At 47.3% G+C, this 16,301-nt stretch overlaps 2 protein-coding genes across 3 annotated transcripts; both read right to left on the bottom strand.

The window, feature by feature from the left end:
• Positions 1–310: 310 nt before the first annotated feature.
• On the bottom strand, positions 311–972 carry LOC113564884. Its single transcript, XM_026984095.1, has 2 exons — positions 679–972; positions 311–606 (listed from the first exon to the last, which is right to left on the bottom strand). Exons 1-2 carry the CDS (start codon positions 896–898, stop codon positions 311–313), a joined length of 516 nt encoding a protein of 171 aa, XP_026839896.1. The 5' UTR covers positions 899–972.
• A 12,280-nt stretch (positions 973–13,252) lies between these two features.
• Positions 13,253–15,770, bottom strand: LOC6595300 (sodium-independent sulfate anion transporter). 2 transcript variants are annotated; one of them, XM_026994796.1, is made up of 3 exons: positions 15,334–15,770; positions 13,927–15,016; positions 13,253–13,868 (listed from the first exon to the last, which is right to left on the bottom strand). In XM_026994796.1, the coding sequence occupies exons 1-3, from the start codon at positions 15,697–15,699 to the stop codon at positions 13,297–13,299; spliced, it is 2,028 nt and encodes a 675-aa protein (XP_026850597.1). In that variant the 5' UTR covers positions 15,700–15,770; the 3' UTR covers positions 13,253–13,296. The 2 variants fall into 2 exon arrangements, with proteins under 2 accessions (XP_026850597.1, XP_026850598.1); XM_026994797.1 differs by having other exon boundaries at positions 13,253–13,856; positions 15,334–15,769.
• Positions 15,771–16,301: the final 531 nt, after the last annotated feature.

The raw sequence follows: 16,301 nt of genomic DNA, 5'->3' as shown, positions 1-16,301 counted from the left end.
TGGTTAGGTGGGAGGCCTTTGTGATCTTCAGTTGTAAGTCTATTGTAAATCGTTTCGTATGTAAGCCTCCGGGTTCAGGCATAGCGGGTTCAACGTTTAATTCGATTGTAATTGTAGCCCTTAAGACGAGCTTAGCTGTCAACAAAATCATCTCCCTAATTTTATTTGTGTTGCGGTTCATTTCCCTCGTGCATTTGACCAATAACATTTGTACATATGAATTTCTACGGCTTACTGCAAAGAATGTAATACATCCTATATAAAGAAAAATAAACCATCAAAGCAAAACAAATGTTTCCTCCTGTTTCTTTCACACCAGGCTTACTCCATCCAAGCCCAGCTGAATGCACGGAAAATCATAGCTGACAACGTTGCTGCTATCATAGCTGGAATAGAATGTCGGGCAAGCCTGGATTCCAGACAGCCCAGCCATCTTTATGTTCAGCTTGAGGCACATGTCCAGAGGCGTTACTAACGAGAGCACTGGCAGGCAGAATGTGGGTGGTGACGTAGTGCTGATGGTGAACTTTGTCATCGAATTTCCATCCATGGTGACACCTACATCTACTGACCCACTTAGTACGCTAATTTTGAATGTCAGGCACACTGCAATTGAGCAATTGAAGGAATTATAGAACGTACTGTACTACTGTTTTGGTGTTTTGTACTCCAACATACGAGTCTTGGTTGTATTGACAGCGTTCACTACAACGCTTTGGCAACAGCTGCAGGACAATGACAGCGAGCACGAGCATACTTGCGCCTGCGACGGTATGGTGATCAATCCCAGATTTGTTCCACTGGAGGTAGCGGCATCCGCCGCTGTGATGACTGCTATACCGTGAAGGCTGACAAGGGTTCCCAGGACCAAGATCAGAACTGAACTTGGATTAAACATGGTTTTACCGCTTTGGTACGAGGAGGAGAACTGGTCACAAATCTTTTTATCGAGCGGTTTTTGTAAACGAAATAAATTCCCACTGCAATAAGCTTTAATGCAAAATGATTTAGTTTTTGCGTACTCCAATTGATTTTGTAAAGGGTCATTTAATCTTTCGCAGATTTACTGCTGGGTTCAAAGTCAAGCGCACACTGCTAAAAATTTGGTAATGAAAACTAGTCCAGTAGTCAGTAGGAACCGAGCGAGGACATCATAGGAGCAAAGAGGGACCTGACGTGGCTGTACTTGCCACATAACTTTTCAACTGGTTGGGTTGTTTGTACAAATATTCTTCCAGATCATGGAATATATCAAATGACCATTTTGTACGTTTGAATTACAAAATTGTGGCGGTTCGAGCCAATCGTGGTCCGGCAACGACGCATCGTCGGAAGCCGTTGCTGGTTCCGTGAGCTATCAAGGACTAATAGTTCGGTTCGTGGTTCAACAAAATATTGACGGATGTATAGACATTTGAAATTTGCGCCTACAGAGATGCTTTGAACCACACAGAGCTGCCACATCGCAACTGTCTGACAGCCCTGGTTATGATATCGGCTTGCAATCTGACAAAAGCTCGCCGCCATACATGTTGGGTGTTGCGGAACAGCAGTGCTGCGATTCAAATATCTCGGCCAAAAAGGCACAGATCGGCTAAAGACCTACATTTTACATTTTGGCTTGTTTCCCTGTGGGCAAGTAAGTGAATCACTATATAATTGTCGATATTTATAAAGTATATCTTCCTTCATAGAGAACCGAGTCGTATCCCCCCGCCAGACGGAGTCCTAACCAAGCATTAGCGAGGCGCATTCGAGACAGACCGAGTCCTATCCCACCCCTTGCAAGATCCAAACCTAACATGCTATCGTCATCCTTCGACCTGGACATTGACAACAATGACTTTGACTATGGCAGCCAAGGGAGGAAGGTGCTACGCGAGATATTAGACTCTAGATAGATCTAGTTGTTGTTAGGTTTAGGGTTATACACGCCTATGCGTTTAGATGGTAAATATAAATGTTTTCCATTTGTATATTTACTTGTACTTGTACTTGTACTAAGTTTTGATGAATAAAAAAATGTTGTACTCATTGATGTTGCATTCCATTCTGTAACGGGGAAACTATCACGAAACTGGCCGATTTTTTTGGCTATCGGGCGAGTCCTGCCAATCGACTGTAATCGGAGAAAAGGAAATCAATTTTTTTCACGATTTTCGCAAAAAATCATGATGTAACAACAACAATTTTGATGCCCATCGACAGTCTGGATCCCCATGATCCTGCGAAAGTGGGTCCTTCGCCGATCGGCCCATAGTTAGCCGAGAAATAGCCTTCAGAAGATTTGCATTTGCACATCAGTAAAATACTGGTTTCTTCTGTATGCTATATCTCTGGCATACTGCAGCCGATCGGGGTGCGGCATGACTTTCCGTGATCGGGCGAGTCCTGCCAGTCAACTAGGACATCCATTTTTTCACGATTTTCGCAAAAAATCATGATGGTTACATCATTAAATTTGCCAAAAATCGGCCTCATTCTCGTATTCGAGATTTTGATGCCCATTGACAGTCTGGATCCCTACGATCCTGCGTAAGTGGGTCCTTCGCCGATCGGCCCATAGTTAGCCGAGATATAGACTTCGGAAGATTTGGATTTGCACATCAGTAAAATACTGGTTTCTTCTGTATACTATATCTCTGGCATACTGCAGCCGATCGGGGTGCGGCATGACTTTCCGTGATCGGGCGAGTCCTGCCAGTCAACTAGGACATCCATTTTTCCACGATTTTCGCAAAAAATCATGATGGTTACATCATTAAATTTGCCAAAAATCGGCCTCATTTTCGTATTCGAGATTTTGATGCCCATCGGCAGTCTGGATCCCCATGATCCTGCGAAAGTGGGTCCTTTGCCGATCGGCCCATAGTTAGCCGAGAAATAGCCTTCAGAAGATTTGCATTTGCACATCAGTAAAATACTGGTTTCTTCTGTATGCTATATCTCTGGCATACTGCAGCCGATCGGGGTGCGGCATGACTTTCCGTGATCGGGCGAGTCCTGCCAGTCAACTAGGACATCCATTTTTTCACGATTTTCGCAAAAAATCATGATGGTTACATCATTAAATTTGCCAAAAATCGGCCTCATTCTCGTATTCGAGATTTTGATGCCCATTGACAGTCTGGATCCCTACGATCCTGCGTAAGTGGGTCCTTCGCCGATCGGCCCATAGTTAGCCGAGATATAGACTTCGGAAGATTTGGATTTGCACATCAGTAAAATACTGGTTTCTTCTGTATACTATATCTCTGGCATACTGCAGCCGATCGGGGTGCGGCATGACTTTCCGTGATCGGGCGAGTCCTGCCAGTCAACTAGGACATCCATTTTTCCACGATTTTCGCAAAAAATCATGATGGTTACATCATTAAATTTGCCAAAATTCGGCCTCATTTTCGTAGTCGATATTTTGATGCCCATCGGCAGTCTGGATCCCCATGATCCTGCGAAAGTGGGTCCTTTGCCGATCGGCCCATAGTTAGCCGAGATATAGACTTCGGAAGATTTGGATTTGCACATCAGTAAAATACTGGTTTCTTCTGTATGCTACATCTCTGGCATACTGCAGCCGATCGGGAGGCGGCATGACTTTCCGTGATCGGGAGAGTCCTGCCAGTCGACTGTCATAGGAAAAAAGAACATCCATTTTTTCACGATTTTCGCAAAAAATCATGATGGTTACATCATTAAATTTGCCAAAAATCGGCCTCATTCTCGTATTCGAGATTTTGATGCCCATCGACAGTCTGGATCCCCATGATCCTGCGAAAGTGGGTCCTTCGCCGATCGGCCCATAGCTAGCCGAGATATAGCCTTCGGAAGATTTGGATTTGCACATCAGTAAAATACTGGTTTCTTCTGTATTGTATATCTCTGGCATACTGCAGCCGATCGGGGTGCGGCATGACTTTCCGTGATCGGGCGAGTCCTGCCAGTCAACTAGGACATCCATTTTCCCACGATTTTCGCAAAAAATCATGATGGTTACATCATTAAATTTGCCAAAAATCGGCCTCATTTTCGTAGTCGATATTTTGATGCCCATCGGCAGTCTGGATCCCCATGATCCTGCGAAAGTGGGTCCTTTGCCGATCGGCCCATAGTTAGCCGAGATATAGACTTCGGAAGATTTGGATTTGCACATCAGTAAAATACTGGTTTCTTCTGTATACTATATCTCTGGCATACTGCAGCCGATCGGGGTGCGGCATGACTTTCCGTGATCGGCCGAGTCCTGCCAGTCAACTAGGACATCCATTTTTTCACGATTTTCGCAAAAAATCATGATGGTTACATCATTAAATTTGCCAAAAATCGGCCTCATTTTCGTATTCGAGATTTTGATGCCCATCGACAGTCTGGATCCCCATGATCCTGCGAAAGTGGGTCCTTTGCCGATCGGCCCATAGTTAGCCGAGATATAGACTTCGGAAGATTTGGATTTGCACATCAGTAAAATACTGGTTTCTTCTGTATACTATATCTCTGGCATACTGCAGCCGATCGGGGTGCGGCATGACTTTCCGTGATCGGCCGAGTCCTGCCAGTCAACTAGGACATCCATTTTTTCACGATTTTCGCAAAAAATCATGATGGTTACATCATTAAATTTGCCAAAAATCGGCCTCATTTTCGTAGTCGATATTTTGATGCCCATCGGCAGTCTGGATCCCCATGATCCTGCGAAAGTGGGTCCTTTGCCGATCGGCCCATAGTTAGCCGAGATATAGACTTCGGAAGATTTGGATTTGCACATCAGTAAAATACTGGTTTCTTCTGTATACTATATCTCTGGCATACTGCAGCCGATCGGGGTGCGGCATGACTTTCCGTGATCGGCCGAGTCCTGCCAGTCAACTAGGACATCCATTTTTTCACGATTTTCGCAAAAAATCATGATGGTTACATCATTAAATTTGCCAAAAATCGGCCTCATTTTCGTATTCGAGATTTTGATGCCCATCGACAGTCTGGATCCCCATGATCCTGCGAAAGTGGGTCCTTCGCCGATCGGCCCATAGCTAGCCGAGATATAGCCTTCGGAAGATTTGGATTTGCACATCAGTAAAATACTGGTTTCTTCTGTATGCTATATCTCTGGCATACTGCAGCCGATCGGGGTGCGGCATGACTTTCCGTGATCGGGAGAGTCCTGCCAGTCGACTGTCATAGGAAAAAAGAACATCCATTTTTTCACGATTTTCGCAAAAAATCATGATGGTTACATCATTAAATTTGCCAAAAATCGGCCTCATTCTCGTATTCGAGATTTTGATGCCCATCGACAGTCTGGATCCCCATGATCCTGCGAATGTGGGTCGTTCGCCGATCGGCCCATAGCTAGCCGAGATATAGCCTTCGGAAGATTTGCATTTGCACATCAGTAAAATACTGGTTTCTTCTGTATGCTATATCTCTGGCATACTGCAGCCGATCGGGGTGCGGCATGACTTTCCGTGATCGGGAGAGTCCTGCCAGTCGACTGTCATAGAAAAAAAAGACATCCATTTTTTCACGATTTTCGCAAAAAATCATGATGGTTACATCATTAAATTTGCCAAAAATCGGCCTCATTCTCGTATTCGAGATTTTGATGCCCATCGACAGTCTGGATCCCCATGATCCTGCGAAAGTGGGTCCTTCGCCGATCGGCCCATAGCTAGCCGAGATATAGCCTTCGGAAGATTTGGAATTGCACATCAGTAAAATACTGGTTTCTTCTGTATGCTATATCTCTGGCATACTGCAGCCGATCGGGGTGCGGCATGACTTTCCGTGATCGGGAGAGTCCTGCCAGTCGACTGTCATAGGAAAAAAGAACATCCATTTTTTCACGATTTTCGCAAAAAATCATGATGGTTACATCATTAAATTTGCCAAAAATCGGCCTCATTCTCGTATTCGAGATTTTGATGCCCATCGACAGTCTGGATCCCCATGATCCTGCGAATGTGGGTCCTTCGCCGATCGGCCCATAGTTAGCAGAGATATAGCTTTCGGAAGATTTGGATTTGCACATCAGTAAAATACTGGTTTCTTCTGTATGCTATATCTCTGGCATACTGCAGCCGATCGGGGTGCGGCATGACTTTCCGTGATCGGGAGAGTCCTGCCAGTCGACTGTCATAGAAAAAAAAGACATCCATTTTTTCACGATTTTCGCAAAAAATCATGATGGTTACATCATTAAATTTGCCAAAAATCGGCCTCATTCTCGTATTCGAGATTTTGATGCCCATCGACAGTCTGGATCCCCATGATCCTGCGAATGTGGGTCGTTCGCCGATCGGCCCATAGCTAGCCGAGATATAGCCTTCGGAAGATATTTCGATATTTTGATGCCCATCGGCAGTCTGGATCCCCATGATCCTGCGAAAGTGGGTCCTTTGCCGATCGGCCCATAGTTAGCCGAGAAATAGCCTTCAGAAGATTTGCATTTGCACATCAGTAAAATACTGGTTTCTTCTGTATACTATATCTCTGGCATACTGCAGCCGATCGGGGTGCGGCATGACTTTCCGTGATCGGGCGAGTCCTGCCAGTCGACTGTCATAGGAAAAAAGAACATCCATTTTCCCACGATTTTCGCAAAAAATCATGATGGTTACATCATTAAATTTGCCAAAATTCGGCCTCATTTTCGTAGTCGATATTTTGATGCCCATCGGCAGTCTGGATCCCCATGATCCTGCGAAAGTGGGTCCTTTGCCGATCGGCCCATAGTTAGCCGAGATATAGACTTCGGAAGATTTGGATTTGCACATCAGTAAAATACTGGTTTCTTCTGTATACTATATCTCTGGCATACTGCAGCCGATCGGGGTGCGGCATGACTTTCCGTGATCGGGCGAGTCCTGCCAGTCAACTAGGACATCCATTTTTTCACGATTTTCGCAAAAAATCATGATGGTTACATCATTAAATTTGCCAAAAATCGGCCTCATTTTCGTATTCGAGATTTTGATGCCCATCGACAGTCTGGATCCCCATGATCCTGCGAAAGTGGGTCCTTCGCCGATCGGCCCATAGCTAGCCGAGATATAGACTTCGGAAGATTTGGATTTGCACATCAGTAAAATACTGGTTTCTTCTGTATACTATATCTCTGGCATACTGCAGCCGATCGGGGTGCGGCATGACTTTCCGTGATCGGGCGAGTCCTGCCAGTCGACTGTCATAGGAAAAAAGAACATCCATTTTCCCACGATTTTCGCAAAAAATCATGATGGTTACATCATTAAATTTGCCAAAATTCGGCCTCATTTTCGTAGTCGATATTTTGATGCCCATCGGCAGTCTGGATCCCCATGATCCTGCGAAAGTGGGTCCTTTGCCGATCGGCCCATAGTTAGCCGAGATATAGACTTCGGAAGATTTGGATTTGCACATCAGTAAAATACTGGTTTCTTCTGTATACTATATCTCTGGCATACTGCAGCCGATCGGGGTGCGGCATGACTTTCCGTGATCGGGCGAGTCCTGCCAGTCAACTAGGACATCCATTTTTTCACGATTTTCGCAAAAAATCATGATGGTTACATCATTAAATTTGCCAAAAATCGGCCTCATTCTCGTATTCGAGATTTTGATGCCCATCGACAGTCTGGATCCCCATGATCCTGCGAATGTGGGTCGTTCGCCGATCGGCCCATAGCTAGCCGAGATATAGCCTTCGGAAGATATTTCGATATTTTGATGCCCATCGGCAGTCTGGATCCCCATGATCCTGCGAAAGTGGGTCCTTTGCCGATCGGCCCATAGTTAGCCGAGAAATAGCCTTCAGAAGATTTGCATTTGCACATCAGTAAAATACTGGTTTCTTCTGTATACTATATCTCTGGCATACTGCAGCCGATCGGGGTGCGGCATGACTTTCCGTGATCGGGCGAGTCCTGCCAGTCGACTGTCATAGGAAAAAAGAACATCCATTTTCCCACGATTTTCGCAAAAAATCATGATGGTTACATCATTAAATTTGCCAAAATTCGGCCTCATTTTCGTAGTCGATATTTTGATGCCCATCGGCAGTCTGGATCCCCATGATCCTGCGAAAGTGGGTCCTTTGCCGATCGGCCCATAGTTAGCCGAGATATAGACTTCGGAAGATTTGGATTTGCACATCAGTAAAATACTGGTTTCTTCTGTATACTATATCTCTGGCATACTGCAGCCGATCGGGGTGCGGCATGACTTTCCGTGATCGGGCGAGTCCTGCCAGTCAACTAGGACATCCATTTTTTCACGATTTTCGCAAAAAATCATGATGGTTACATCATTAAATTTGCCAAAAATCGGCCTCATTTTCGTATTCGAGATTTTGATGCCCATCGACAGTCTGGATCCCCATGATCCTGCGAAAGTGGGTCCTTCGCCGATCGGCCCATAGCTAGCCGAGATATAGACTTCGGAAGATTTGGATTTGCACATCAGTAAAATACTGGTTTCTTCTGTATACTATATCTCTGGCATACTGCAGCCGATCGGGGTGCGGCATGACTTTCCGTGATCGGGCGAGTCCTGCCAGTCGACTGTCATAGGAAAAAAGAACATCCATTTTCCCACGATTTTCGCAAAAAATCATGATGGTTACATCATTAAATTTGCCAAAATTCGGCCTCATTTTCGTAGTCGATATTTTGATGCCCATCGGCAGTCTGGATCCCCATGATCCTGCGAAAGTGGGTCCTTTGCCGATCGGCCCATAGTTAGCCGAGATATAGACTTCGGAAGATTTGGATTTGCACATCAGTAAAATACTGGTTTCTTCTGTATACTATATCTCTGGCATACTGCAGCCGATCGGGGTGCGGCATGACTTTCCGTGATCGGGCGAGTCCTGCCAGTCAACTAGGACATCCATTTTTTCACGATTTTCGCAAAAAATCATGATGGTTACATCATTAAATTTGCCAAAAATCGGCCTCATTCTCGTATTCGAGATTTTGATGCCCATCGACAGTCTGGATCCCCATGATCCTGCGAATGTGGGTCGTTCGCCGATCGGCCCATAGCTAGCCGAGATATAGCCTTCGGAAGATATTTCGATATTTTGATGCCCATCGGCAGTCTGGATCCCCATGATCCTGCGAAAGTGGGTCCTTTGCCGATCGGCCCATAGTTAGCCGAGAAATAGCCTTCAGAAGATTTGCATTTGCACATCAGTAAAATACTGGTTTCTTCTGTATACTATATCTCTGGCATACTGCAGCCGATCGGGGTGCGGCATGACTTTCCGTGATCGGGCGAGTCCTGCCAGTCAACTAGGACATCCATTTTTTCACGATTTTCGCAAAAAATCATGATGGTTACATCATTAAATTTGCCAAAAATCGGCCTCATTTTCGTATTCGAGATTTTGATGCCCATCGACAGTCTGGATCCCCATGATCCTGCGAAAGTGGGTCCTTCGCCGATCGGCCCATAGCTAGCCGAGATATAGACTTCGGAAGATTTGGATTTGCACATCAGTAAAATACTGGTTTCTTCTGTATACTATATCTCTGGCATACTGCAGCCGATCGGGGTGCGGCATGACTTTCCGTGATCGGGCGAGTCCTGCCAGTCGACTGTCATAGGAAAAAAGAACATCCATTTTCCCACGATTTTCGCAAAAAATCATGATGGTTACATCATTAAATTTGCCAAAATTCGGCCTCATTTTCGTAGTCGATATTTTGATGCCCATCGGCAGTCTGGATCCCCATGATCCTGCGAAAGTGGGTCCTTTGCCGATCGGCCCATAGTTAGCCGAGATATAGACTTCGGAAGATTTGGATTTGCACATCAGTAAAATACTGGTTTCTTCTGTATACTATATCTCTGGCATACTGCAGCCGATCGGGGTGCGGCATGACTTTCCGTGATCGGCCGAGTCCTGCCAGTCAACTAGGACATCCATTTTTTCACGATTTTCGCAAAAAATCATGATGGTTACATCATTAAATTTGCCAAAAATCGGCCTCATTTTCGTAGTCGATATTTTGATGCCCATCGACAGTCTGGATCCCCATGATCCTGCGAATGTGGGTCGTTCGCCGATCGGCCTATAGTTTGGATTTGCACATCAGTAAAATACTGGTTTCTTCTGTATGCTATATCTCTGGCATACTGCAGCCGATCGGGGTGCGGCATGACTTTCCGTGATCGGGAGAGTCCTGCCAGTCGACTGTCATAGGAAAAAAAATCATGATGGTTACATCATTAAATTTGCCAAAAATCGGCCTCATTCTCGTATTCGAGATTTTGATGCCCATCGACAGTCTGGATCCCCATGATCCTGCGAAAGTGGGTCCTTCGCCGATCGGCCCATAGCTAGCCGAGATATAGCCTTCGGAAGATTTGGAATTGCACATCAGTAAAATACTGGTTTCTTCTGTATGCTATATCTCTGGCATACTGCAGCCGATCGGGGTGCGGCATGACTTTCCGTGATCGGGAGAGTCCTGCCAGTCGACTGTCATAGGAAAAAAGAACATCCATTTTTTCACGATTTTCGCAAAAAATCATGATGGTTACATCATTAAATTTGCCAAAAATCGGCCTCATTCTCGTATTCGAGATTTTGATGCCCATCGACAGTCTGGATCCCCATGATCCTGCGAATGTGGGTCCTTCGCCGATCGGCCCATAGTTAGCAGAGATATAGCTTTCGGAAGATTTGGATTTGCACATCAGTAAAATACTGGTTTCTTCTGTATGCTATATCTCTGGCATACTGCAGCCGATCGGGGTGCGGCATGACTTTCCGTGATCGGGAGAGTCCTGCCAGTCGACTGTCATAGAAAAAAAAGACATCCATTTTTTCACGATTTTCGCAAAAAATCATGATGGTTACATCATTAAATTTGCCAAAAATCGGCCTCATTCTCGTATTCGAGATTTTGATGCCCATCGACAGTCTGGATCCCCATGATCCTGCGAATGTGGGTCGTTCGCCGATCGGCCCATAGCTAGCCGAGATATAGCCTTCGGAAGATATTTCGATATTTTGATGCCCATCGGCAGTCTGGATCCCCATGATCCTGCGAAAGTGGGTCCTTTGCCGATCGGCCCATAGTTAGCCGAGAAATAGCCTTCAGAAGATTTGCATTTGCACATCAGTAAAATACTGGTTTCTTCTGTATACTATATCTCTGGCATACTGCAGCCGATCGGGGTGCGGCATGACTTTCCGTGATCGGGCGAGTCCTGCCAGTCAACTAGGACATCCATTTTTTCACGATTTTCGCAAAAAATCATGATGGTTACATCATTAAATTTGCCAAAAATCGGCCTCATTTTCGTATTCGAGATTTTGATGCCCATCGACAGTCTGGATCCCCATGATCCTGCGAAAGTGGGTCCTTCGCCGATCGGCCCATAGCTAGCCGAGATATAGACTTCGGAAGATTTGGATTTGCACATCAGTAAAATACTGGTTTCTTCTGTATACTATATCTCTGGCATACTGCAGCCGATCGGGGTGCGGCATGACTTTCCGTGATCGGGCGAGTCCTGCCAGTCGACTGTCATAGGAAAAAAGAACATCCATTTTCCCACGATTTTCGCAAAAAATCATGATGGTTACATCATTAAATTTGCCAAAATTCGGCCTCATTTTCGTAGTCGATATTTTGATGCCCATCGGCAGTCTGGATCCCCATGATCCTGCGAAAGTGGGTCCTTTGCCGATCGGCCCATAGTTAGCCGAGATATAGACTTCGGAAGATTTGGATTTGCACATCAGTAAAATACTGGTTTCTTCTGTATACTATATCTCTGGCATACTGCAGCCGATCGGGGTGCGGCATGACTTTCCGTGATCGGCCGAGTCCTGCCAGTCAACTAGGACATCCATTTTTTCACGATTTTCGCAAAAAATCATGATGGTTACATCATTAAATTTGCCAAAAATCGGCCTCATTTTCGTATTCGAGATTTTGATGCCCATCGACAGTCTGGATCCCCATGATCCTGCGAAAGTGGGTCCTTTGCCGATCGGCCCATAGTTAGCCGAGATATAGACTTCGGAAGATTTGGATTTGCACATCAGTAAAATACTGGTTTCTTCTGTATACTATATCTCTGGCATACTGCAGCCGATCGGGGTGCGGCATGACTTTCCGTGATCGGCCGAGTCCTGCCAGTCAACTAGGACATCCATTTTTTCACGATTTTCGCAAAAAATCATGATGGTTACATCATTAAATTTGCCAAAAATCGGCCTCATTTTCGTAGTCGATATTTTGATGCCCATCGACAGTCTGGATCCCCATGATCCTGCGAATGTGGGTCGTTCGCCGATCGGCCTATAGTTTGGATTTGCACATCAGTAAAATACTGGTTTCTTCTGTATGCTATATCTCTGGCATACTGCAGCCGATCGGGGTGCGGCATGACTTTCCGTGATCGGGAGAGTCCTGCCAGTCGACTGTCATAGAAAAAAAAGACATCCATTTTTTCACGATTTTCGCAAAAAATCATGATGGTTACATCATTAAATTTGCCAAAAATCGGCCTCATTTTCGTATTCGAGATTTTGATGCCCATCGACAGTCTGGATCCCCATGATCCTGCGAAAGTGGGTCGTTCGCCGATCGGCCCATAGCTAGCCGAGATATAGCCTTCGGAAGATTTGCATTTGCACATCAGTAAAATACTGGTTTCTTCTGTATGCTATATCTCTGGCATACTGCAGCCGATCGGGGTGCGGCATGACTTTCCGTGATCGGGAGAGTCCTGCCAGTCGACTGTCATAGAAAAAAAAGACATCCATTTTTTCACGATTTTCGCAAAAAATCATGATGGTTACATCATTAAATTTGCCAAAAATCGGCCTCATTTTCGTATTCGAGATTTTGATGCCCATCGACAGTCTGGATCCCCATGATCCTGCGAAAGTGGGTCCTTCGCCGATCGGCCCATAGCTAGCCGAGATATAGCCTTCGGAAGATTTGGATTTGCACATCAGTAAAATACTGGTTTCTTCTGTATGCTATATCTCTGGCATACTGCAGCCCGTCGGGATGCGGCAATTCTTTCCGTGATCGGGAGAGTGCTGCCAATCGGCTGCCATCGGCAAAAAGAACATCCATTTTTGCAGATCAGCCGATCTGGGCGTGACGTGTCTTTTCGTGATCGGGCGAGTCTTGGCAGTCATTCATGCATTCAGTCATTCCTTAGAGATATCCTTGCAGGTCTCACAGCTGTTCGAAACTTAACTTAAGCCATCTAATCTAGGATATCAGTACAGACCACCGACAAAGAGTACTCAATTCATTACATCTAACTTTATTCAGATCAAAACGGCGACTAGCTCTTGGCTAATGAGAGGGTGCTGGCCATGCTCACGCACTCGCTGGTGCCGGGACCCGCCTCCACGCGCTCCAAGGAGTCCACAGAGCGAGAGAGGTCCTCTTCCGGCCGAAGCTCTTGGTTTAGGGCGTGAGTGTTGTAACAGAGCACCAGACGGGTGTTGAGACCCTCGAAGATGCTGACCACACTGGGCTTGAGGTTGAAGAAGATGATCTTCTGGCGGCGCAGTCGGAAGTCATCCACCATGGAGGAGATTACCTTGGCTGCAGTGAAGTCAGCGGCGTATATGTAGGTGCAGTCGATGACTACCGGCAGGGTGGACTTGCTGCCCGACTTGAGAACCATGTTGCGGACAAATTCCACAGAGGGGAAGATGAGACAGCGGTCGGGGGTGATCTTTACGAAGCGGATGCCCTGCTGCGTCTCGAGCTGCTCCAGCGTCACCTTGGGACGGGCCGCGTAGTACAGGATGAAGAGCAGATTCACCCCGATGGCAACCATGATGCCGATCTCCAGAGGCAGCACCAGGCAGGTGACGAAGGCCAGGATCCCAGGCACTAGATCGGAGCCTGCAAGGTTGAGAGGAATCATATGACAGGGGAATGGAGCAGGACTCGCAAAACTCACGCTTGCTGCGCCACATGGGCGTGACGACCTGGTACTGGACCTGGAAAATTACCGCCGAGATGATGATAGCGGCCAACACCGCCTTTGGAATGAAGGCAAAGTACTCGGTGAGGAAGTTGAGGGCCAGCACCACGATGATGCCGATGTACAGGTTGGACATGTTCGTGCGACAGCCGCTGGCGTTGTTTACAGCAGAGCGGGCCAGGCCGCCGTTGCAGCGATAGCCGGAGAAGACGGAGGTAGCAATGTTGCCAACGCCACACGCGATCATCTCCTGGGTAATGTCGATCTGCTTTCCCTTGGCGAAAGCCTTGCACACGGACATCGTCTCGAGCAGGGCCATGATGGGCACAATCAGCAGGCCGTAGCCCAAGCTCTGCACCATCTCCAGAAAGTTCTGGCCGGGCACGGGTGGGATGCCGGCAGTGGCATTGCCCGACTGTGCTTCGATGGAAAAGGGCGGCAGCGAGGGTGTTGGCATGCCCTTCGGTATGTGGCCGGTGAGACGGAAGGGATTAGTTCCCTTGTCATCCAGGTGCATGGTGATCAGCGTGAAGATGATGACGATCGTGGCATTGCGGGAGGTGGCCAAGAACTTGATCACTTGGTTGAAGACCTTCTGGAATCCGTTTCTGCGAGACTCGTCCTTAGGGCCAATTGCGATTCTGCCAAGGCTGCGCATCGCCAGCAGCAGGAAGAGACAGCCGAAGCCTAGGCACGTGTCCGCCACTCGGATGTTTTCAATGTCCTTGAACATGCTGATCCATGTCTCCAGAAATGAGTCACCATCGCTCTTCACCCCCAGCATCGATCGCATCTGTGAGGTGGACACGATTAGGGCGACGGCGCTGGTAAATCCCGCACTAACCGGGCCCGACACAAACTCCACCAGGCAACCGAGCTTGAAGATAGCCATGAAGATCTCTATGATGCCCGTGAGGAAGGTCAGCAGCACGGAACGCTGCCAGGAGCCCTGAGCGAACTGGAAGGTCATGAGGGAAGCCACTGCCGTGCTGCCGATGGTACTGTCCTTGCAGGTGCCCAGCAGGACGTACACGAAGCAGCCCATGAAAGAGCCATAGAGTCCATACTGGGAGGAAGATGTTTGTTAAGTCGGATGCGTAATGCCTGTGCCTTAAGAGAATGCAGGTTCTTCGGTCTGATGCTTCTACCGCTATGTTCGATCATATAATTTTTATCTACGGAGACAAGCTCCCCCTGATACTGACGGACTGTTCGATCAAACCCGAAGTTGCCAACCAACTCGACCCATAATCTTCAAGTGGTCTGCGAACACCGCTCGAACCGCTTCGAACCTAGGAACCCCGGAACTTGCTAACGAGCTCGGATAACAAACTTCTGATGATATCTTAATTGAGTAAAGAGTAGCCTTCTTTTTCCACTCACCTCTGGGGGTAGACCGACCACGCCCGAGTAGGCCAGACCTTGGGGAATGACCGTAAGCCCCACGGTGAAGCCGGCGAGAAGGTCGCCGATGCAGTCGCGGGTGTTGTAGCGGGGCAGCCAGGTGAGGATGGGCAGGCGCTTCTTCAGGGTCTTCTTACGGAAGATGCTGCGGACGTAGCGCGAACAGCAAGAGGCGGATGACTCATCCTGTTTGGAGGCCTGCAGCTGCTCGAGGCTCTTGGACTTGGAGGTGCGGTGGTCGGTGATCAGAATGAAGTCCGTGGACGAGCTATCGAACTGCGCCTCCAGGCTCTGGCTCACCTCCGCCTGCTTGCGGAACGTTACCTCGTTTTCCAGCGTGGACATTGTGGACTGGGCCTGTGATCTCGTATATGCGCACGGGCCAACTGATCTGATGGAGCCCCTTGGACATGCGGACTCAACCTGATGCTGCCCGACTGCGTCACGCGCTCTTATCGCCGGAGGCTGTTTGCCCACCGACCGGCGCGTGCGTGTGCGGGAGCGGGATACAGGTTGTATCTTTCAGTTATCTCCACAGCGCATCCATAAACACGCCAAACTCTACACAGTAGCGATCTTGACAATGACCAGCCCCACTCCCAGTCCTAGCCCCAGCCCCAGCCCCCTTCCATTAGCCGCACAGTCCGCTCCGTACCTTTGTTTGCAGTGGAATTCTCGGGCTGTCCAACTGGCACAACTGTCCCCATTGATTTGAATTTTTCCATTAATCAACTGAGCGCCTCTGTGCTCTCCATATTGATCGGGTAAATGTTTGTCTTCACACTTGTTAATCTGTGATTAGAGTGATATGTTTTCTCGGGTAATAATCGAAAGTAAGGGGTTACAGGGCGGTCGGTCGAGAGCTGTATTTCATCAGGCGTGTGCATATAGTTTTCTGGAAAGAAATTGCAAGAGTAAAGTACTCTTCTTATCGGGAACGACTCTTA

This window comes from Drosophila persimilis, unplaced genomic scaffold, assembly GCF_003286085.1.
Source record: "Drosophila persimilis strain 14011-0111.01,24,50 unplaced genomic scaffold, DperRS2 tig00000000-arrow-pilon, whole genome shotgun sequence".
Lineage (NCBI taxonomy): Eukaryota > Metazoa > Arthropoda > Insecta > Diptera > Drosophilidae > Drosophila > Drosophila persimilis.
Note: the sequence above shows the minus strand (reverse complement) of the source record. Positions and strands in the feature narration are given on the sequence as shown.